General features: G+C 34.4%; 1 protein-coding gene across 2 annotated transcripts in view; it reads left to right on the top strand.

Annotated features, from left to right (window-relative positions):
* The window catches only part of LOC148619305 (uncharacterized), a 125,600-nt gene that overhangs the window by 94,029 nt on the left and 7,652 nt on the right, over window positions 1–23,919 (top strand). For both annotated transcript variants that reach the window (XM_088579057.1, XM_088579056.1), the window contains 19 exons: window positions 145–409; window positions 832–922; window positions 3,573–3,669; window positions 4,458–4,619; window positions 5,012–5,173; window positions 5,919–6,080; window positions 8,807–8,968; window positions 9,707–9,874; window positions 10,410–10,565; window positions 10,850–11,017; window positions 12,415–12,576; window positions 14,266–14,433; window positions 14,899–15,054; window positions 17,965–18,123; window positions 18,420–18,578; window positions 19,606–19,779; window positions 21,195–21,359; window positions 21,888–22,049; window positions 22,573–22,734. In XM_088579057.1, coding sequence (XP_088435183.1) covers window positions 145–409; window positions 832–922; window positions 3,573–3,669; window positions 4,458–4,619; window positions 5,012–5,173; window positions 5,919–6,080; window positions 8,807–8,968; window positions 9,707–9,874; window positions 10,410–10,565; window positions 10,850–11,017; window positions 12,415–12,576; window positions 14,266–14,433; window positions 14,899–15,054; window positions 17,965–18,123; window positions 18,420–18,578; window positions 19,606–19,779; window positions 21,195–21,359; window positions 21,888–22,049; window positions 22,573–22,734 — 3,060 coding nt within the window. The remainder of the gene's footprint in view (window positions 1–144; window positions 410–831; window positions 923–3,572; window positions 3,670–4,457; window positions 4,620–5,011; window positions 5,174–5,918; window positions 6,081–8,806; window positions 8,969–9,706; window positions 9,875–10,409; window positions 10,566–10,849; window positions 11,018–12,414; window positions 12,577–14,265; window positions 14,434–14,898; window positions 15,055–17,964; window positions 18,124–18,419; window positions 18,579–19,605; window positions 19,780–21,194; window positions 21,360–21,887; window positions 22,050–22,572; window positions 22,735–23,919) is intronic.

Here is a 23,919-nt window from a genome sequence, read left to right as displayed (position 1 = left end):
AGACAATGATTTCCTGCAAGTTGAATAAAATTAGAATGCTGAAATGGGATTCTTTTATTTATGGGCAATGAAAATTAGGACATGTCACCTATATGGTTACATGTTTTATAATTGTATCTATTTTTTTCTTTTTATAATTTTTAGATGTGGACAGTGTTGTTGATAAGAAACTGAATGTTGTGCTGACATACCCACAGATAACAACAAGGAATTGTCTGGGTGTAAGGCAGGCACTACAAGAAGAGGTGATATCAACCATCCGAACAATTCATTTGTCCTGGGGAACTAAACTCTGTCAGTTCACTGACTGTTCTGATGTAACAGTGTCTGTTGAATGTTTTATGGATAAAAGCAGAACAAAAAGGGGTGTCATGCCAACCACTGTTTATATGAACATACCACAGTCCAAGTAAGTACTTTAACACTACAATCCCACAGTCTAGGTAACATAACAGGCTACATCACTATGCTACAGGGCAGTTCAGTACTGTAACACTAAAGTGTTATCACCATACCACCAGTTAGGTAAGTACTGTAAGACTACAGGCTATATCACCATACCACAGGCTAGCAGGCTATATCACTATACCTCAGGCTAGGTAAGTTCTATAACATTACAGCTATATCACCATACTGCAGGCTGGAAATTAATTGATATCTAGAAATAAGATTTCACTGAATTTAAAGGTAGCTAAATCAATCAATTATGACTGAATTATATGCATGTTAGATTCCTAATTGGCTGAAATGTGGGTATAACTGTGTCTCAGAATTAAATTGTTAGTTTACAGCTAAGTACTAATAAATATGACTTGATTCTTTGTTAAATAGTGGTACCTTGATGAGCACATCTGGAGAAGTTTTAACAGTAGAAGATGTAGTCACTCGATCAGTTCTGGACCATAATGACTTTGATTATTCAGTAAGTATCACAATATCTTTGCTATTTACTGATATAAACAAGACATTGACTTTCATAACACAGTTAGCAGGGTGTCAGTGAAGCATACATATTTTATAAATATCAGCAAATTGTTCATTTCAGTTTTGGTAACTATTGAAGGGTCATTTTCATGTGAAAGTACTCCTACTGTAGCTCATCTGGACCAAAAAACAGTCTGCATGATTGATTGATTGATTATTGGGGTTTAACGCAGGAGCTGATGCCTTCACCACCAAACTTGGCAAAAATGATTTGTGGAAGAGCTTCTACAAAAAAAACTGCTTTTAGTTCTGTTTAATCAAGCAAAATGGGTGTCAAGGGTTATCTAGTGTTTTGTTTGGCTAATTTTCAAAGACCAACTCCTCTGACACCACTGGTACCAGTGTTGTTGACCTCAATGTCCTCTACAAGTGAATCATTTTTTGGTATGGTTCAGGTGGATCAGCTAGTAGCATGAAGGATGTAATTGAAGGGACCTTTCAATTGATTTACTCTCTCTTCCAATGGATTAAATGATACAACCATTCTCCTGGGAGGAGATTCATGCTCTTTAAGGCCTCTAGTCCTTGTATAATTCAATACTGTAAACATATTAATTTTCATAGTGTACTAATTTTTGCACTTTTAGCAGTGGACTGAAAAGTGTGAAAATGGAACCTGAGGAATTGATAACATTATGTAACGCTGAACATTTTTTTTTCAACTGTGAAAATTGATACCAGCAATTATGTCCACTTAATGAAATTCACGAAAATTAGCAACCACAAAAATTAATACATTCACAGTATTTGTCTTGTAGAATAAAGGAGAATTTTAACCATAATCCATACAGAAAAAAAGTTTTCAAACTTCAGTCTGTTCTACAAAATACAATAGGGTAAGGAATGTCTAAAAAAGTTCTCTAAATATGAAATGATGTCACCAGGTGTTGTTTACTACTGTCTTCTGACTGTCCAGTCCAAATTTATTGATATGTTGTAATTGTAGTAGCAGAATGTCCTGTGTATTGCCACTGTAATTGTTACTTAGGTTATACTGCAGATAAGCTATTGACATTATACTTGTCACACAGGCTATACTGTAGATCAGGTATTGCCACTGTAATTGTTACTCAGGCTGTACTGCAGGAAAGCTATTGACATTATACATGTTACTCAGGCTATACTGTAGATCAGGTATTGCCACTGTAATTGTTACTCAGGCTGCACTGCAGATAAGCTATTGACATTGTACTTGTTACTCAGGCTACACTGTAGATTAGGTATTGCCACTGTAATTGTTACTTAGGCTGTACTGCAGATAAGCTATTGACATTATACTTGTCACACAGGCTATACTGTAGATCAGGTATTGCCACTGTAATTGTTACTCAGGCTGTACTGCAGATAAGCTATTGACATTGTACTTGTTACTCAGGCTACACTGTAGATTAGGTATTGCCACTGTAATTGTTACTTAGGCTATTTCATAGATCGGCTATTGATGATATACATGTTACTCAGGCTACACTGTAGATCAGGTATTGCCACTGTATTTGTTACTCAGGCTGTACTGCAGGAAAGCTATTGACATTATACTTGTTACTCAGGCTATACTGTAGATTAGGTATTGCCACTGTAATTGTTACTCAGGCTGTACTGCAGATAAGCTATTGACATTGTACTTGTTACTCAGGCTACACTGTAGATTAGGTATTGCCACTGTATTTGTTACTCAGGCTGTACTGCAGATAAGCTATTGACATTGTACTTGTTACTCAGGCTACACTGTAGATTAGGTATTGCCACTGTAATTGTTACTCAGGCTGTACTGCAGATAAGCTATTGACATTATACTTGTCACTCAGGCTACACTGTAGATCAGGTATTGCCACTGTAATTGTTACTCAGGCTATTTCATAGATCGGCTATTGATGATATACATGTTACTCAGGCTACACTGTAGATCAGGTATTGCCACTGTAATTGTTACTCAGGCTGTACTGCAGGAAAGCTATTGACATTATACTTGTTACTCAGGCTATACTGTAGATTAGGTATTGCCACTGTAATTGTTACTCAGGCTGTACTGCAGATAAGCTATTGACATTGTACTTGTTACTCAGGCTACACTGTAGATTAGGTATTGCCACTGTAATTGTTACTCAGGCTGTACTGCAGATAAGCTATTGACATTATACTTGTCACTCAGGCTACACTGTAGATCAGGTATTGCCACTGTAATTGTTACTCAGGCTATTTCATAGATCGGCTATTGATGATATACATGTTACTCAGGCTATACTGTAGATCAGGTATTGCCACTGTAATTGTTACTCAGGCTGTACTGCAGATAAGCTATTGACATTATACTTGTTACTCAGGCTATACTGTAGATCAGGTATTGCCACTGTAATTGTTACTCAGGCTGTACTGCAGATAAGCTATTGACATTATACTTGTTACTCAGGCTGTTTTGTAGATCAGGTATTGCCACTGTAATTGTTACTCAGACTGTACTGCAGATAAGCTATTGATATTATACATGATACTCAGGCTACACTGTAGATCAGGTATTGACACTATACTTGTTACTCAAGCTATACTGTAAATAAGCTGGGAGTAAATACTGATGTAAAAATTACTTACAGGTGACTATTCCAGAAGGGTACACAGATATAAATGGCTTTTCATTAGCAGCATCTGATGTATGTGGGAACAATGCTACAGCTGTTGGTGGATTTTGTGGTATGTTTTATTTATTGTCTTTATAATGCAGTCTATAAGTTTTTATGTCTTAAAGTCGGCTCTGATTTTGAAAGTTGCTCCTCCTTTAAAGCTGTTGCACCCTTTCTAAGTTAAAACAAGAAAATGTGGGTGAGATTTAATAGAGAGTGGCTTTGTTGAGCACAAACACTGCATCACCAGTGGAAAAGATTGTCAAGTCAGTGAAAATTTCGGGAAGCCAACCACACTGTTTATTGCATCAAAGTGCTTGTTCTTCTGGAAACTTGTTCAAGTGAAAAATAGCAGCACTTCTTTGATCAACAAAAGTTGTTATTTTCTCATTGCAGATAGTACTTTTTGCTTAAGGGGAAGGCTGTAGGGCCAAAATTCTGGCCTCACTTTCTGTGATCTATCACTTTTTATTTGTATTTTTTTGTATTTGGTTTCTTTTTGTCTTTTAAATGTGGATATTGTTTACTTATCTATTATTCATAATAAAGAAGACATGGTCAATAAAGTATGTTCTTCCAGACATTTATTGTTTTGAATTTTGTTTTGTTTTAAATCATTAATTTCTTTTATGGAGTTTCTTCTTTGTGAATTGTTTGACAAAACAATTAATGGAATTTTTATAAATACTGTTTATTCAATTTCAATTTAAAAGTATTCTTTACATTTCATTTTGGTAGGCAATCCTTCTTATTCTCTGAAATACTGGTAATTTGCAACAAACTTTACGTGCTGTAAAGTACATGTATTGTACTTTAACAAGACGCTAGGGGCTATTGTTTATACTATACATATTCCAGTTAACTGTGGACTAGGGACCTATTACGACTCAACCACAGGTACTTGTATAAACTGTCCAAAGGGTCAGTTCACAGATACAGATGGGCAGACTGAGTGTGAGCCATGTCCTGCAGGAACAACAACACAATATCCTGGCACTGATGATATGACATTGTGTCTTAGTAAGTTGGATGATTGCTTTGTTTATTTATATGAAATAACTTGTTTTGAAGGACAAGAACTATTATACTCCCTGCCTTGCATCAAACCTAAAAGAGCAAGATGTGATTGTCTGGAATATCAAACATTCTTTATATTGCTTGGATGCAATCAGTTTTAATTACTTATAATATTGATCACCACAAAGGGCTTTTGAAATATTGAAATTTAAAAGTTTCCGCCATCAAAGCCATGGTCAAAAAGTTAAAAAGAATTTTTTTTTAATTAAAAAAAAAATCATAAAGGCATACAAAGTGCTTCCAAATGTCTGTGTGACAATGGGGGAACTGGAGGAATATCCTGTTATGCTGTGTGTAACAGATATATATAGTTGTTCTTCTTTTTCTTGTTTTAGCCTTGTGTGATCCAGGCTATTTTTATAATTTGGCAACAACTGAGTGTGAAGCATGTGGTGAAGGCTATTACCAAGAATCAGCTGGAATGTTTGAATGTGAGAGGTGTGATGCAGGAAAGATTACAAGGAACACATCTACTGCTTCAGCTGACCTCTGTTTTGGTGAGTTATTTATCAAGGATCAAAACTACTGATCAGCCTGTGACTGTTTTGGTGTGTGTGTATCAAACAACACAGCAACTACTTCATTGAATAATTTATTTAGTAATTTAATTATCAAGGAGCACCATTAATGCCTTCGTTTATTCTGCTTTGATGAGTCATACATCAAAGAGCACAGTTACTGTTTCAGTTAATCTGTGCTTTAATGAGAGCACAGCTATTGCTTCAGTCAATCTATGCTTTGATGATATATTTAAAAAAAAAAGAGCACAGCTACTGCCTCAGTCAATCTATGCTTTCATGAGAGCAAGCTATTGCTTTAGTCAATCTATGCTTTAATGAGTTATACTTCAAAGAGCACAGCTACTGCCCCAGTCAATCTATGCTTTGATGAGAGCACAGCTACTGTCCCAGTCAATCTATGCTTTGATGAGTTATACATGAAAGAGCACAGCTACTGATTCAGTTAATCTATGCTTTGATGGGTCATATATAAAGGAGCACAGCTATTGCTTCAGTCAATCTAAGCTTTGATGAGTCTTTGATCAGTGAGCACAGCTATTGCTTCTGTCAATCTATGCTTTGATGGGTCTTTGATCAGTGAGCACAGCTATTGCTTCTGTCAATCTATGCTTTGAGTTTTACCAAATGAAGCAGTAAATAGATGATATACCTATAGGAAAAAATAATAGAAATTGTGTCCATGAAGAGTTTTTTTTTCATATGTATCTTTTTAACATTTCAGATGCCTGTCCCTCTGGCCAAGAGTTGTCTGTGGAAGGTCTGTGTATACATTGTCCTAAAGGAACATATAGAAAAGCTGAAGAAACAAAGCTATGTGTAGCATGTCCTGTGGAGAATACTACACTCCTCACTGGCTCCACATCTAAGGAGGAATGTAATCTAAGTAAGATATAGCATTGACACTGTCATATCTGGTATGCAATTTAATCTTAAGTGTGGTCATAATTGGTATATTGAATAAAATATCTGGTTAAGTTGAAGTCTAAGGGACCAGTAGAAAATATTCAAGTTATCCAAGGTTTTAGTCACCCAAGGTGATTTGTCATCCAGAAATAAATCTTTCCATCATTGTCCCAGTATTTTTTATGAATGTTTACCATTATTGTTTATTATCAATATCTAACAATGGGATTTTTAATTTGTAGATTTTTCAATATTTTTAGTTTCTTGTGTTATTTGTTTTTTACATTTTCTTTCGATGATAATTTTATAAAAAATAAAAAAAAAAACATCTGATAAGTTTTCAAATTTTATTGGCATTCTGAATTATGCAACAAGACAAACATGTTATATGAATAAAAGATCTACAGTACTCACAGATATGAACATAAACAACAAGCACTGCTCATATCACAGCTTTAAATGATTACCAAAAAAAAAACATGCATACAAAATACAGATTCACTTGTGGAAAGAACTTAGTCCTGTTGCAAATTAACTTGTGATTGTTGTCTGCTTAGCCTTGAGTTTCTTCTTCAGTTGTTTTCTCGTAAAGTAGTCATTCAGTTTGGCAACTAGTGGAGGTAAGTCTTCTGTGTTGTCTTGGGCTTTGAAGTAGCTGTGGTAGGTTTTGGTTATGTCAAACATAGAAGCAGTTCATCATTGTCGCTGTCTTGTTCTATGATAGTTTGTGTGATCTTGATGATGTCATTACCATGGTTGGTTTGGTAGTTGGGATGTCATTGACAACATTGGCGTATTCTGTGAAGTTGATCCCCGCGAGTTGTGCAAGAGGTATGTCTTTGTCTTTGTCTTTTTTTTCTTCCTGAGTAACAGTTGCTGTGCTGTCAATAGTGAAACCTGCATGTCTAAAGTATTTGCTGATAGTCTGGGTAAAGGACAGTCATGCTTGTTGTGGTAGTCTGAATGTGTCAAGTACTGTCAAGTTCAAGTCCACTTTCTTCTCGGCACATGAAATCTGCTTTGTCATTACTCTTTTTCTGTAATGTACCTTCAGTTTCTGAATGATGCCTTGGTCACAGGGTTGTGTCTAACTGGTTGTGTTGGGTGGAAACAAATAATGGAATTTTCTTTAAACCTTTCACTTTTTGGTAGGCTGGGCAGTCGTCTATGATCATGGCAATTTGGCATTGCTGTCAAGTTTGGTGAACCATGCAGTAAAGATTTCAGAGGTCATCCAGGCTTTATAGTTGTAGTCAGATTGTAATGTTTTCAAATTCAACATCTTGGTTTTGTTGCTTTTCCAGTGACAAGTTACATGTTAGTACACACCAGCACCATCAAACTTTCTTTACTGCATTTACAACTGCTTTGGTCAATACCCTAGAACTCTAGTGTCTTCTCTGTTAGTAGCTTAAAGAATAAGCCTGTTTCATCAGCGTAGAAGATGTTTTCAAATGAAAATTCTGTCATGTTGGTTTGTAACTCCGTAACCCATTTGTTCTTCACTTTGATATTATCGTCAATAGATTCAGCATCCCTGCATATCTTTTTGAAGGTAATGTTATGTCTTTCTTTGAATTTGTCCAGCCAACCATTGCTGCACTTGAAGTCAGGATGATTTAGTGTTTTTGCGAATTCCTCTGCTTTAGTCACCAGCTTTGGTCCAGATATTGGCAGGTTTTGGTCTCTTACATTGGTAAACCATGTAAGTAACGCCTTTTTGACCTTTGTGTATGAAGCAGTTCTCAAAGGCTTTCTGTCTTGACCAAAACTGCTTTGCTGATATGCATCTTCAATCTTTTCATCATTTTTTTATCCATGTGAACAAAGTTTAAGCTGGAACTCTGAAATTACAGGAAATTTCAGATTTTGTTTTTTAACCTCTCACTACCTCTATAATGGCTTGGTACTTTTCTTCAATACGCTTTACATTCAGTTTATGTTTAGCTGTCCCACTGGTTGATCCGGTTCCTCCACTAGATTGCTCAGCTAAAATTGTGAACTGTTCGAATGCATAGTCCCCCTTTTATAGTTAGAAGGAAGAAGCAACTTATTATTTGACACACGAACTGTTGTCAAAAAATAGGTGAAACAGATTTTGTTTTATCCTAATTAATAATCCATAATTACTCCAATAACATCATATTTACTTAATATTATCAGCTTGGTTAATCAGATTTGTTTCTTCATTCTTTTTTACTCATTATCTATTCACCGAATACACAAAATGATGCTTGGCTAATCAGGTCAGACAATAAAACGTCAACTATTGTGAATTATACATGTGCTTCCGCTAACCTTTATACAAACAATCAAAGATTAACCTTTAGTTGAAGCCAATTTAGGTTATAAAACAATCAGAATTTCACAACTTTGTGTCAACAAATATTTAATTACCTTAGTTTGAGACCACAGGTTTAATTTGAATTGTATATTATAGCAAGCAGAGGGACTGGGTGAATACCTCAAGTTATGTGGGATTTCCACTCATCAGAGTGCAGCACATTAAAGGTTTTCATGTATTATGTAAAGGGAACTTATGCTGGGACTGACAAATTACCTCAAGTTTTATGAAGCTTTGAGTTAACTGAGTTCATCTTAACAAGGTTTAACTGTATATTATATGGACAGTTTTCTCACACTTTTTCTATTTTAATATTTTATGGTAAGTGAAATACAAGGGTTTACATGTGTTCTGTTTTACAGAGGCTTGTGAGGCAGGTTACAAGCGTGTTGGCATGGATGCATGTGAGAAATGTCCTGTAGGTACATACCAGCCACAGAAATGGCAGACGGAGTGTATATCTTGTGGTGGAGAACATTACAGGACAGATCAGGAGGCTTCTACTGATGCTACTGACTGTAAATGTAAGTCATGACATCAATGAAGGAGTACTTACAGAAGTGATCTCATCTCATGAATTAAAATGAATTGTATTTCTTTATCAATGACATGTTTATATTTTTTTTATTTTAATCTTAATATTGATTTTAAAGCAATACCTTTATACACCCTGTTTTTCCCCAGAGGGGGATATATAGTGATCATGCTGTCTATCAGTCTGTTTGTCCATCCATCCCTATTTTTAATCCTCAACTCTTCCAAAACCTTTCAAATGGAATTTGGTGAAACTTCTACACATTCCCTGTCGCATGATGCCATTGTGCACCTATTCCATTTTTCCATCTGAATTACTTTTGGAGTTTCCTATTTGGTTTCTGGGGAGAAGAAGGAGGTGTAAACAAAAGGTTTATTGTATTCTCTCATGCCCATGGTACTGTTTTTAACGCAAATTCAGGAGAAAAAAAATAATTAGTTAGGGGATGTACAAGGCTGGACAGATGTCAAACTTTGTCAGTACTGTGCATATTCTTTTCAAATTTGGAAACATTGTTTCATTTGATTTTTAGAAATATTGCTTCTGTTGTTTCCGAAAGGCTGCCATTTTTTGTTGCAAAATTAGGGACTTTGACCTTTTGATGTGGGAAAAATCCGTTTGCTGTTGATTCAAGACCCTCTTTTCTTTGTACAACTGTATTATGCATTTGTTGAGTTTTTTAAAGATTCTTTGATGGCTTCTACACTTAATTTTAAAATATTTTCAGTCTGGTGTGAGTCTGGTTACCAACCAACATCAACTTTGACCTGTGAACCCTGTTCTAATGGATATTTCAAGGATAATACTTTAGATATTTATGGTTTCTGTCTCCCATGCCCTTCTGGTAAAACTACAGCTGGCACAGCAACAACTTCAATATCTGACTGCTCTTTATGTAAGTTTTATAATTCCTGTGCAAACCTTTGACACACAAAACTTCTGACATACTGTGAAAGTAGTATTGTTCAATGACCATCACCAATTTTCGTGGGTGACCCAGACCACAATATCTGTTTTCCAACAAAAAGGAGATTCCCATTGATGTGTATATTAAAAAACTCAAAACCATGAATTAAAGAATCCATGAACTTGTGTGTCTTTCCTAATTCATGAAAATTGGTATCCACAAATTAAAGTATTTTAAACGAATATAACTTTTTGTAATGGTATAAGGATGGATGGATTGATTTTTTAAATAAACGGAGATTTTCAATGTTCAACTGTTTGATATATTTTTTATAATACCAAATGACTACACAATCACCATCTATCTCTAACCAGATATATTTGGTAATTTTTGATGGAATGCACAATTCATTTTGTTTTTAAGCAAAAAGTTGTTCAATTGTACATTTGTTCAAAGCACCATTAGACGGAAAGTTACATATTATTTACTTTTTCTTCATCATTTTGACTTTTTTTTCATACAGTATTATGTGAGCCTGGCCATATGTCAGATGGAACAAAGTGTATTAAATGTCCTCAGGGGTACTACCAAACAAATCATTCTACCACAGACTGTCTGAAATGTCCATGGGGAACGAGTACTGAGAACAAAGGCACTGATAGTGCTTCTAAATGCTATCGTAAGTTTGATTTTTAAATGTCACAGAATTTTCTGTGATACTTCATCATTTCTATTATTGAGTGCAATTAATGTCTGCATCAATTGTTATTATAAGCAAATTCCTTAGATTGTTTAGCTATTACTTACGAAAAAATATTGATTGACTGTTCTACTCAGAAAGTCACTAACCAAACAAAGTTTTGAAATCAATTAATTGTGGTAGCTAGTAAATCACGTTTTCATAAAAATTAATGATAGATTATATTTTGAGAGAAAACCATTGATATTATAGTTGCATTGCAGGATACTGTGACTCTGGCCAGGAGGTAAACACTAATGGTAGTTGTGTTGATTGTGGTATTGGATATTACAAAGACAACAATGAAAACCTGTTCATGAGATGTACAGCTTGTCCTTTGAACTACATCACTGGTACACCAAGGTCACCTTCAGTACACCACTGTTCAATCAGTAGGTATTTAGATGTACCACTTGTCCTTTGAACTACATCACTGGTACACGAAGGTCACCTTCAGTACACCACTGTTCAATCAGTAGGTATTTAGATGTACCATTTATCCTCTGAACTACATCACTGGTACACCAAGGTCACCTTCAGTACACCACTGTTCAATCAGTAGGTATTTAGATATACATGTACCACTTTTCCTTTGAACTACATCACTAGTTTTCCAAGGTCACCCTCTGTACATTACCTTTTTATCAGTAGGTATTTAGATGTACCACTTGTCCTTTGAACTACATCACTGGTACACCAAGGTCACCTTCAGTACACCACTGTTCAATCAGTAGGTATTTAGATATACCACTTTTCCTTTGAACTACATCACTAGTTTTCCGAGGTCACCCTCTGTACATTACCTTTTTATCAGTAGGTATTTAGATGAACCACTTGTCCTTTGAACTACATAACTGGTACTCCGAGGTCACCTACAATACAACACTGTTCACACAGTTGGTATAAGTTACAGGGCTTGACCTTTGGACTACACCTCTGGTACATCAAGGTCACCTTCAGTACATCACTATTCAATCTGTAGGTATTTAGATGTACCACTTGTCCTTTGAACTACATCAATGGTACACCAAGGACACATTTATTACATTACTGCTGAAGTAGTTGGTAAAAGTTACAGGGGTTGACTTGATCTTTGAACTACATCACTGCTCAGTCAGTAAGGATTTAGATGGACCTTTTGTCCTTTGAACTACATCAGTGGTAAACCAAGGTCACATTCAATACATCACTGTTCAATTAGTTGGTATTATGATACAGGGCTTGACCTTTGAACTGCATCAGTGGTGTACCAGTCACATTCAATACATTAAGATATTATTATGATGCTATAGTCATGTGGGTGGACAACCTCTAAACTATGTGTCAAATTTGATGTATTTTATGCTTTTTAGTGTATTTAAGTGTTTTATCTTTGATAAAGCATTTTGAAATGTCGATTACCAGTAGTCTGTATTTACAATTGTATCGTATCTAGTTTCTGGAGTGAGGTTTGGAAATGAGACATAATTATGCTTTGAATTTATTTAAATATAAATTTTCTTAGGCTTATGGAAATATATCAAATGTTAGAACTGCACTGAAACTTTCTACTGTAGAGTAACTCTGCTGCACAACATTTAACATATGCTGCCAAGCAAATAATAAAATGCTGTGTCATTATAGTTGGAAGTTCACTATTAACTATGTAGCTAATAATCAAGGCAAACCTATTGTTAGTTAGCCAGTACTGTGTAATGTATTATATGCATTTGTACAGTAAAATTGTGCTTGTAAGTGAAGAGATGTTATGTTAAATATCATTGTATTATATTGAATTCATCCATTATAGGAACATGTCAACCTGGAAGCATGAGAACTATAGATGAAGCAGGTTGTATTCCCTGTCCAGAAGGGACATACAATGATCTACCCTACCAGAAAGTCTGTAAAACATGCCCTGATGGTACATGGACAAAATGGATAGGAGCTCTTAGTAGTACGGAATGTCTTAGTAAGTCAGACACAGTCAGTATTGTTCACTACATAAACACCATTTTATGTTTATCAAGTAAATGCAAGTCTAATCAAAGATGTTTATCAAGTTACTTCAAATCAATGATGTTAATAAATATTCTTTAAATCAAAGATGTTTATCAAGTTACTTCAAATCAAAAATATCAGCTGCTACTAAACATTTCAGAAAAGTTAAGATCAAAGACCAAATAAGAAGTTTTCTAGTCACAATGACTTTCGGAAAATGCAGGTGGTGCCACAGGGGACACAATCATTTCCTATGACCCCGCTGACACCACCCAATAAATGACAGATAAGCTGACTGACTGAAAACAAACACAACCACTGGCAAACCTGGCTAATTTTGAGTAAAGTGGAAAAATGAATGTCTGTGAGCCAGGGTGGGTATGATTCAGATAAGAACAGAGAGATTCTAAGTGGAGCTGCAACATCAATATGAAAAAAGAATTTGAAATAGCAGAATGCCATAATATACAAACAACATCTTGCATTTTTTTTTATTCACTTGAGGTGTATACCTCTCACCTAAAAATGAAACTATAAAGTTTTATTACAATCCTGAGGCTAACTTATTTGTTGGTTGAATCTCTCCTGTTATCTAAAAATGACCCCCCATCATACTGCCATATTGGCCCCTTTTATTAGCTCACCTGGCCAAAGGCCATGTGAGCTATTGCCATCACTTAACATCCATCATCTGTCGATGTCGTTAACAATTTTTAAAAACTCTTCTCTTCTGACATTACTTGACCAATTGTAACTAAACTTTTGTGAATATTCCTTGGGGTATCCTGCATAGAACTGATGTGGGATTTTTGATTCATCAAAAAACTTGGCCGACGTTACTAAAAACAGAACATAGGGGTCAGACAGTAGTTTTTCACATATATCTTCAAAACCGTAAGGTTTAGCTAAATTCTGATGATAAGATCTGTCTGCAGTCAAATTTTCGTTCTAAAACGTTAAGCCATGTTGGAGTTATTGACCTTCTTTTAACGTTTTTTGCTATTTTTAATGTAATTTCTTTAAAAAATCTTCTCCTCTGACACTACTATATATCTCCAAAACTGTTAGGTTTAGCAAAATTCTGACATCAGTAAAAGTGTTCAGCATGATTCGTTAAGCCAAGTTAGAGTTACTGCCATTTTTCAATGTTTTATTTGCTATTTTTAATGTTATTTTTTCAAAAATCTTCTCCTCTGACACTACCAGACCAATTAGAATCAAACTTGGTATGAATGTTCCCTGGTGTATCTTGCATAGAACTGACTTACGGACTAAAAATACATAAGATAGAACATAGGGGTCAGACAGTAGTTTTTCACATATTTTATCTCAAAAACTGTTAGGTTTAGCCAAATCCTTTCAGTTGCTGAAATGATCCTTATTATAAAGCCTAAAAAAGTCTCCAGGGATAAAAGTTATCAGACGACTCCTTGTAAGAGTTATTGCCCTTGAATGGTGAAAGATTACCAGGAGAGTGATTCAAGCTCCTGGGAGCCTCTTGTTTGAAAATGACACCCTGTTTTACTGTCAAGGAGGAGGGGGCATCCTTGTGCAATTTTCTTGAATGAACACTGCAGATCTTATATTTAATTTTTTACAGAATCTGGTCTATTAACATACCAGGTACTAGTGGTTTTTAAACATGTTTATCTCTTTGTAGGTTTCTGTCAATCTGGGTTTGTTAAGGATGAGAATGATAAATGTGAACCCTGCCCTCGAGGGTACTACAAGGATAATAAAGAGGGTGTGTTCTCTTTATGTGAACCCTGTCCATCTGATAAGATTACACCCAGTACAGGAGCTGTTTCTTTACTACAGTGCACTGTAGGTCAGTATATTCAGAATGAAAATTGCCAATAGGTACTCTTAATAATTGTATTGTGAACTGCAGCTGTTATAGGAATATAATAATCCCCATATGTTCATGTTGTAATATTCCTTCAGTCAGTCATGTAAACAAAGAGTGTATAAAGATCACCCTGTCCATCCATAGTAATTTTCTAAGCACAACTCAATCTTCACAATTGATCTCGATGAAACCTTATAATTAAAATATAAGTATGATAGGTAGATGTGGATGGAGCAGGAAAGTTGTACCAGAATACTGTAGAAGGAGAAGCTCCAATTAATATCTTACAAGGAACTTTCATGGTAACCAAGCAGAGGGTATCACTCATTGATTGCAGTCAAAATTCTTGTAATTTGTTAAGTTTCTGTTACATTAAACAGACTTGCACACTTGTCGTGTTCTACATTGAGTTATTTTTATAAACTCTTGATTGTATTTTGTTAGGAAACTGTACAGCTGGCAATAAAGTAGATGGTGACAGTTGTCTTCCATGTCCTGTTGGTACATATCAACCTGAGAAGTGGCAGACCAACTGCATACCCTGCCCCATTAGTAGGACTACGCTCAATTCTTCATCAGAAAGTATGGAGGATTGCTTCTGTAAGTTAACATATCATAGACATCTTGTCCTCAGATATGAGGCTATTGATGAGTAAGTCTTCTAGTAATTTTTTAATTGTTTTGATGGATGTTAGTTCCATGTATGACTTGAATTGTGTCTGGGGTAGGAACTGGATATTAGCCATTCTGTAAAAGATTATTGTAACTGATTATTTAAGCTGCATTAGCTGTCAAGTTTGTTCAGTTTTGATTCTACTGAATTTTGCTGATAAAATGAAATAAGTTTGTTGTAATGCAGTTGAAGCAATAAATGTCGATAATACCTTCAGAATATTGTGAATACAACGTTTTTTTAATCAAAGAAGATCAATAGCTCGGATCTAATTATTTTTCGCCTTTACTTCCGAAGATTGCCGACAGGACATTAAACTGGTTAAAAATACTTTAACCTTGGTAAAACAATAACAATAATGGATATACAGGTGAGCACTTGTCTTGTTAAGAATTCATTTCATCTATTTCTTGATTAGTTTTCAAATAAATAATGACAGTTACTGACCATATTTGTGCCACATTATATCACAATACATAAATTTTAAAAGGATCCTTGCATTATATTTGAACTTTCGTCTTTTACGGCTTGAATCCGACGGTCTTCCTTGCCATTGATTACCACTTTTGCTTTGCAATCAGATTTGTTTTTAAATAAGAGACCCTTACAGCACATGCGTGGATTAAGGTCACCAGAAGTCACATGCATACAGATTTATCTAGGTCGATTTTTTGTCTTGTAATACAATAAATATATAGACACCTATTTCGTGTATTTAACACTTTTTATTTGTGGATATCGAATGAAATAATACAGGAAAAGTACAATTTGGTAGAAATAATTCAAAGTTAAGGTATATTTCAACAGAAATAAAAATTTACGAAAATGACAGCTAATGCAGCTTTAAGGAAGATCATACCTAATATTTTTTAACATACAAATTTTAATTTTAATTTTGATTGTTAAAACAGGCCATTGTACTTGATTTTGAGATATTTGAGCCTAAATACATGCAACTTTTTACAACATTTTATACTTTTTCATTTTTATGTTTTGGTACTTTTCCATTATGCAGTGGTACTTCTTCATTACGTGGTAGTACTTTTTCATATGTGGTAGTACTGTTCCATTATGCGGTGGTACTTTTTCATTACGTGGTAGTACTGTTCCATTATGCAGTGGTACTTTGTCAGTTCCATTATGTGGTGGTACTTTTTCATTACGTGGTAGTACTGTTCCATTATGCGGTGGTACTTTTTCATTACGTGGTAGTACTGTTCCATTATGCGGTGGTACTTTTTCATTACGTGGTAGTATTGTTCCATTAAGCCATGGTACTTTTCTATTACGTGGTGGTATTGTTCCATTATTCAGTGGTACTTTTCTGTTACATGGTAGTACTGTTCCATTATGCGGTGGTACTTTTTCATTACGTGGTGGTTCTTTTTCTTTTAACATTTTTCATTATGTTGATAATGTTATACATTTTTTGTGGTTGTGTTTTATGGGTCGTTAGGACTATGTTGGTAATGTTATACTTTTTTTGCAGTTCAAGTTTTCTGGGTCAAGTTGTCCACTTACCTAGATAGGCAAATCTGAGATTCTGATTGATCAATTTTTTAACATATTCTTCCAAATAATGAGACAATTTTTTTTTACCTTTGACAGGAATGATCTATTGCAGACCCTTAACAGATCTCATTATGCCAACCAGTAGGCATAGGGGCATTAAGATTTGCCAATGTCCATCCTTCTGTCTGTACATCCTCTAAATTTTTTTGTCACATTCATCTTGGGTTTCGTTTGGTGGATTGATCTGAAATTTGGTATGTAGCTTTTTGGCGGTGACTTGTACTATGTAAGTGTAATTTTTTTCAATATTTCCTGTCAAAATGGCTTGTATTTCCTGCCGAAATTGAAAACTCAGAATTTGACGATATTCTGTATTTTATGGATGATTTTTTATAAATACTATGAACTAAGTATCCTTAGCTGAATGTTGAATGCAATTTGTTAGGCAAACGTGTATAACCAGTCCACATTGAAATTGTGTCAAATGATTAATGTGAGTCCATATGGGCCTTCAACTAACAAAGTTCATCTAAATGGGGCATCTGTGTCCCTATTGGGCACATTCATACTTTTTTTTGTTCCTGTTGGGTCAAAAAACATGGCTGTTATTGGGGTCAATGTTTACATTAAAAAGGGAATTAAACATTTTTTGAAGTATCACCACTAAGTTAAAAGGTATCCCCACACCAAAACGAAATGAAAAACACCACCACGTAAGTAAAAAGTACCAACAAGCAATAAATAAGTACCACCATGTAAATGAAAGGTACTACCGCAAATAAAAAAGTACTACCACATAATGAAAAAATACCACAATGTAATGAAAAAATAATACCACATAATGAAAAAATACCACAATGTAATGAAAAGTACTTCCACATAATGGAAAATACCACAATGTAATGAAAAAGTACTACTACGTAATGAAAAAATACCACAATGTAATGAAAAAGTACTACCACATAATGAAAAAATACCACAATGTAATGAAAAAATAATACCACATAATGAAAAAATACCACAATGTAATGAAAAAGTACTTCCACATAATGAAAAATACCACAATGTAATGAAAAAGTACTACCACGTAATGAAAAAATACCACAATGTAATGAAAAAGTACTACCACATAATGAAATAATACCACAATGTAATGAAAAAGTGCTATCACATAATGAACAGATACTACCACATAATAACATCAGTCAACATAATGCAGCTATGGCGTTCCATACAATTCAGTTTTGGTGCTACGATTCATATTACATAAAATATACCAAATATTTTGACAATTTGAAATAAAGTACTGTATGACTTATTTTCAGTGATATGTGGTCCTGGTTATGAAAAGAAGGAAGAAATTTGTGTGAAATGTCAGAAGGGTTTCTATAAAGATACAACTGGTATAGGATCATGTACAGCATGCCCTGCTCTCTTTTCTACCAGTCTTGAGGGAGCTGTCAGTGATACAGACTGTAAAGTCCGTAAGTCAGATACCTTCACAAAATGATATTAATCTATTTTAAATGAAATTAAACTACAATGAGCTGCAAAGTCTGTCTGAATGATCAAAATTTAACACCATGCTATGCAAGTAATATCTGCTAATGAGTATGTCTTATCAATAAATCTTTTAGTCTGTTAAACTTAGATTTCAATTGAAAACAAGCAATACATACATGAATCAGGTTATTTAAAAAAAAAAAAAAAATATTTAAGGCTAAAACACATTTTTATGAATCTCTTATTTTTCATTTCAATAGACTATTTTACATTACAGCTGATTGTCCCGCTGGCCATAAGAATGTAAACAATAAGTGTGTCAAGTGTGGGTATGACTATTATCAGCCACTAGAGAAACAGACTGAATGTGTCTGGTGTGGACCAGGATATACAACATTTGATATAGATAAAGCTACATCAAAGGACCAATGTCACTGTAAGTCATCACTTATTGTGGAATAAGAACGGCCATGCAACTATAATTATGTTGAAAGTGTTACAAACATGTTTCACCAGACCTAGTTTTTGTACAATGACAAAAAAGGAAACATAGCAATTGCATGAAATATACCCATATTTGTTGTTTTCATTATTTAGCGAACTTGCAAAGTCATATTCCCAAGGAAATTTTAAACTTCTGTTAAAATCTGAGACTCTTCAAGGAAACCATTGATGATGTGTTCAATTTTTGGCCAGGTTGCACTTGTGTAAAACAGTTGATAAAATGGTGAAGTATGGGTGGGCAGGGAAGATATTTTTGTAACATTTTTTTCAGCAACTATAAATTATAGCCACTATATATATATTTTATATATACTTCAGTATGGGGTCCCATATGATGGGATGCTATTTCAGGTCTGTCTCACTTCCTGTTTACTGACTTGGTGTATTTTAGGCAACCCGTCCATTTTTGTCTTTGATCCATTTTTAAAGCACAAATACTAAACAATTGTTTCTTATATAAAATCAAATTTGTATTGCTGGCGCAGGACATATCATATGATTTCTTCGTTTTTGAATTCTTAGATTTTTCAAAGTTGTGGAAGACTTCAAGATTACAAGAGACTCAAGTCATTAAAACAAGTGTGTTGTAAGAAACGAGACTAAATTATTTTTCCCCTACAAACAAAGATAGGGGTATATAGGAATCACCACATCTGTCAGTCTGCCTGTCTGTCTGTTTGTTCAGATGTTTGGCTTAATATGTAGATGTGCATGAATAATTATTACTATTAGAAAAAACACCAAACCGAGAACTTAAGGGTTTTACATTTAACATTCAGTTCCATTGAAGCGAAGGGTATTCTCTTCATGAGCTTCCTCACAGTAATTTCTAATTTATTGATACCTTTACAAGTCTTAATGTCAAAGATTACCCACAATTATTGGTTCAGTTTAATAGATGGGTTTGTAGGTACATGTATAAAGATGCAGTTTAACTTGTATTTTGTGTTTCATTTTAGTGGACTGTGCTAGTGGTAATGAGATAGATCCAGCTAATGATAATTTATGTATAGCATGTAAGAGAGGGTTCTATCGTGATGGCTCCGTGAGATCTATGAAAACCTGTCAAGCTTGTCCAGCTGACTTCACCACTGTGGCTATTGGAGCGACCAGTGAAAAACAGTGCTCTGTTCGTAAGGTTTTTTTTAAGACTTAACAACTCCTGCTGTTTTCTGTATGTCTTCCTTGACACTGTAATTTGTCATTCAATAACTTGTATTTAATATTTTGGTAATAATCTTAGCATGTACTCCTACTATTAGAGGGATCAATGAAAATCAGTAAACTTTCCTGCTGTTAGATTGACCAACAAAAATAATTGCTCTAATTTTGTATGTTTTCTATAATTTCTGTGTCTTCATCAGTGCTTGATTATATATTTACTATCACTAATCGAACTTTCTTACTTTAACAGCTACATTTTGCAGGAAACATATTGATAATAAAGCTACTAGACACTGTGTTGTTTCCATGTCTTAAGTGTTGAAATTGGAACATGATTATGGCCAAAAATAGCATGACTAGTAATTAATCCAAGACATTTACCTTTAATTGAATTTTAAAATCATTTGCTGGTGCATCTTATTAGTTTGTGACAATGACTTGAGATAGGGTTGTTATAAATAGGAAAAGGTTTTAAAAGGTGTCATACAAAGGTTGTCTTACATGTTCAGCTTTTAGGGTTCTAGCCAAAAATTATGAAAGTACATAGTTAAAGAAATGAAGCACAAAAACTCCATTTTATCAATATTTTACCATAGACTGGCCATTTATGTTGTGTGTAACCCCAGCCATTTGTGCAGCATTATTTTACTATCAGCAGTAAGGAGGAGTTAAATAAAGACATAAACGTCTAGCCCATGATAAAACTTAAGAAAATAGAGTTTCCACAATTTATTTCAATTGTGATCGGACTTGTTTTTTCATTTTTTATTTTAAAAAAGATGCAGCCTATTTGTTGCAAGAAATTTGGATCGTCATGGAGCAAGTAGCAAAACTCTGTTGTGATATTGGTAAAATTTAGTAAAACTTATCTGTGGCATCTTAAATAAGACTGGCATAAGTCTTTGGCATTGGTCACACGTTTATCAAAGTTTTACGACAGCTGTGATCTTTAAGATCAATAAAGCATGTCATTATATCAACCCTACCTCTTAACATTTCTACTGTATTGTAGGAAAAGGTGTTGTCCCTTGAGGTATAGCAACCCTACTTCTAGCTGATGTGCTGTATTGTAGGAAAGTGTTCCATGTCTGGAGAGTTCATCAACCCTTCCTCTTAACATTTTTACTGTATTGTAGGAAAGTGTTTTGTCTCTTGAGAGTATATCAACCCTGCCTCTAACATTTGTACTGTATTGTAGGAGAAGGTTTTGTGCCTAGAGAGTATATCAACCATACCTTTAGCCTATGTACTATATTGAAGGAAAGTGTATCGTCCCTGGAGAGTATATCAACCCTACCTCCAAAATTTATACTATATTGTAGGAAAGTGTTTCATTTCTTGAGAGTATATCAACCCTGCCTATAACATTTGTACTGTATTGTAGGAAAGTGTGTCGTCCCTGGAGAGTACATCAACCCTGCTTCTAACCTATGTACTGAGTGTCCTTTAGGGACCTACAATGCACTTGAGTTACAGATGTCTTGTACCCTATGTCCTGCTAACTTTACTACCACATCAACTAGATCAACGTCTCTTGCTGACTGTAAACGTATGTATTGTTACTCTTATGTTCATGTAGCCTTTTTATGTCTTATGCAAGTTATCGTAGCTTTATTCCAAACTGTTACACATAAATGTATTGAGCTGAATTGATAATTTATTCTGTGCATCACATCATAAAATGTATCATCTCCTTGTATCAAAATGTGAAATTCATGAATTTTTAAGATCTGCTATGAATGGTCATTTCTGGCATTTGTACCTGATGTCAAGACAATAGTAACCCAGCATAACTTGCTGTAAGAGTAATCAATGGAACCAAGGTTATAGTGGCAATCAAAAGAATGTAATCCAGGGGCAAAGACCTGACATGGAAAACAGACATATACAACAAAAAACATGAAGTAACTCATATACATACAAAGTAACAAAAGCAAATGAGCAACTTGGACTCCACTGATAACTGGGAGCATGGACTTTAGAAATTAACAGATGATTTCATTAAATTTTATCAATTAATTGTCTTTTTTTCATATGAAGGATAACGTTTTATAATATTACTCATTCTCTGTTCCAGCTGTATGTGATTCTGGGAAGGAACCTCAAGGAGCTCAATGTTTCCCATGTCCAGCTGGAAAGTTCCGTGATAAGGTATCCAGTAACCTTTTCTGTCAACCCTGTCCAGGAGGTTTTATTACCTCATCAGTTGGTGCTACATCGTCATTCCAGTGTAATACTTGTAAGCTTACTTACCAGATAATTTGATATGTTTGACATTGTTTAATTCTTGGAAGATGTTATGGTATTATAACTTCATTGTAAACAAAAGTGCCTGTTACTATATCCCTGTGACATACAGCTTTCATTAGAGGTGATAACAGGTGGCAAGGGCTAGGTAGCACTTAATAGTAAGTCTGACACTGAATTAATAGTTAACATGTTGACTATGTGAGATCTGTTGGTATACAAGGTCTGAACACAATCTTCTATGTTTTTAAAACCAGAAACGTATCCTGATTGCATGTTAAGTGAAATATGTTGTTAAGTGACTTTAACTTTTCATGTCTTTGATAGCAAAAAAATTTCAAGTTTTCTATGCTCTGTTTAATAACTTTTCTAAATTTTAAAAATACTAAATACTTCATTTTGACTTTTTTCAAAGATTGGCTTAAAACTTAATTTTTGGACTATCAATAAATACAACTTATTTTGTAGAAGGGAAGACAACCTACAAGATAAATTTCTTGTTTTTTGTTATATAGCTCCCTGTATAATAGGAGAATACTTTAACACAGAAACAAGGAGCTGTGAAAAGTGTGCATTAAATCATTACCAAGACATATCAGGACAGTTTGCATGTAAGAGATGTCCCAGTGGAAGGTATACAGAACAATTAGGCAGCATTAGCGTGGCGGCTTGTACAAGTGAGTCATTGTGACTGAATTTTACCTATGTAGATATTATAAGAATTGTCATATTGTGGTTCATCAACTTTTTTTAATAAATGATAATGAGTGGGTGGTATATTGGAGTCTCCTTGTCTGTCTGTCTGTCTGTCCAAATTGTGTTCCGATTGTCTCTGCTCTCACTAGATGGATTGATTTCAAATTTTGTGTTTGGCTTCCTATTGATGGGACATGTCTTGGGTGCTGTCTAGAAATCAACTTTTCTATAACTTCATATTATACAACCTTCCTCCTTGTGCAAAATCAGATTTATCACTGTGCAAATCAAAAACTGTTAAAAAATTGTGAACTAAAATTGTGTACATATATTAGTTTCCACATCAAAAAATGTATGTTGCAGTTTGGCATCAATTATATAAAGTCATTGATTTGATGTATACTTTTGTAAAAACTTATTTTGAAGAAAAATCAGAAAGTTTTTAGCACACAGTTTCATAAAATATTCATAATTGTGAAGTGAAAAACATTATAAAAATTGCTTTGTTATTTTTTAATGGAATATTTTTGATTTTGAAAATGAGATTTTGTCGGTGCAAAATCATTAATATATGCATCTAAATGTACTACATGTAATATAATTGTCAAGTAGTTGAGTACAGGACTACAATGTGTATTCTAAATTGGTTCAAATGCAGGTACATAACCATCCATAGACATTTCATTTGAAGCTTGGCCTGCTTTGAATTGGGAAACCACTGTAAAACTAGGATATTGCATTGTTATTTTTTATAGCTTCTGCTAAAAAATTCAAATTGATTGTTGCAGTTATAACAGCATTTACTTGTAAGTGTATCAACCACAACATATATTCATCCTGTGCTTGTCTTGATTTTTTTCTGGTAAATGGAAAATAGTATATCTGTAGATAAGTTTGATGGTTTCTGCAGTACTGTACTGTATAGCTTTTGAAATGTCATTTTCTGAAATAGTGCTATGTAACTGTTATGGATGTTAGTGTACATTACTGTAGGTTTCTGTAATGGTGTTTGTTTAATGGTGTGTTGTACTGTACTTAAGGATGTAGTAGTGTATTTTACTGTAGGTTACTGTAGTGGTGTGTTGTAGTAGATTTCTGTAATGGTGTTTTCAAATATTGGTTTCTTAATGAGGTACTGTACTGTGGGTAACTGTAATGTTGTACTG

This window comes from Perna viridis, chromosome 4 (assembly GCF_037379345.1).
Source record: "Perna viridis isolate PV_CMFRI_1.1 ecotype Kerala chromosome 4, ASM3737934v1, whole genome shotgun sequence".
Taxonomy (NCBI): domain Eukaryota; kingdom Metazoa; phylum Mollusca; class Bivalvia; order Mytilida; family Mytilidae; genus Perna; species Perna viridis.
The sequence above is the reverse complement of the archived record's forward strand: the minus strand, read 5'-3'. Positions and strand labels throughout refer to the sequence as shown.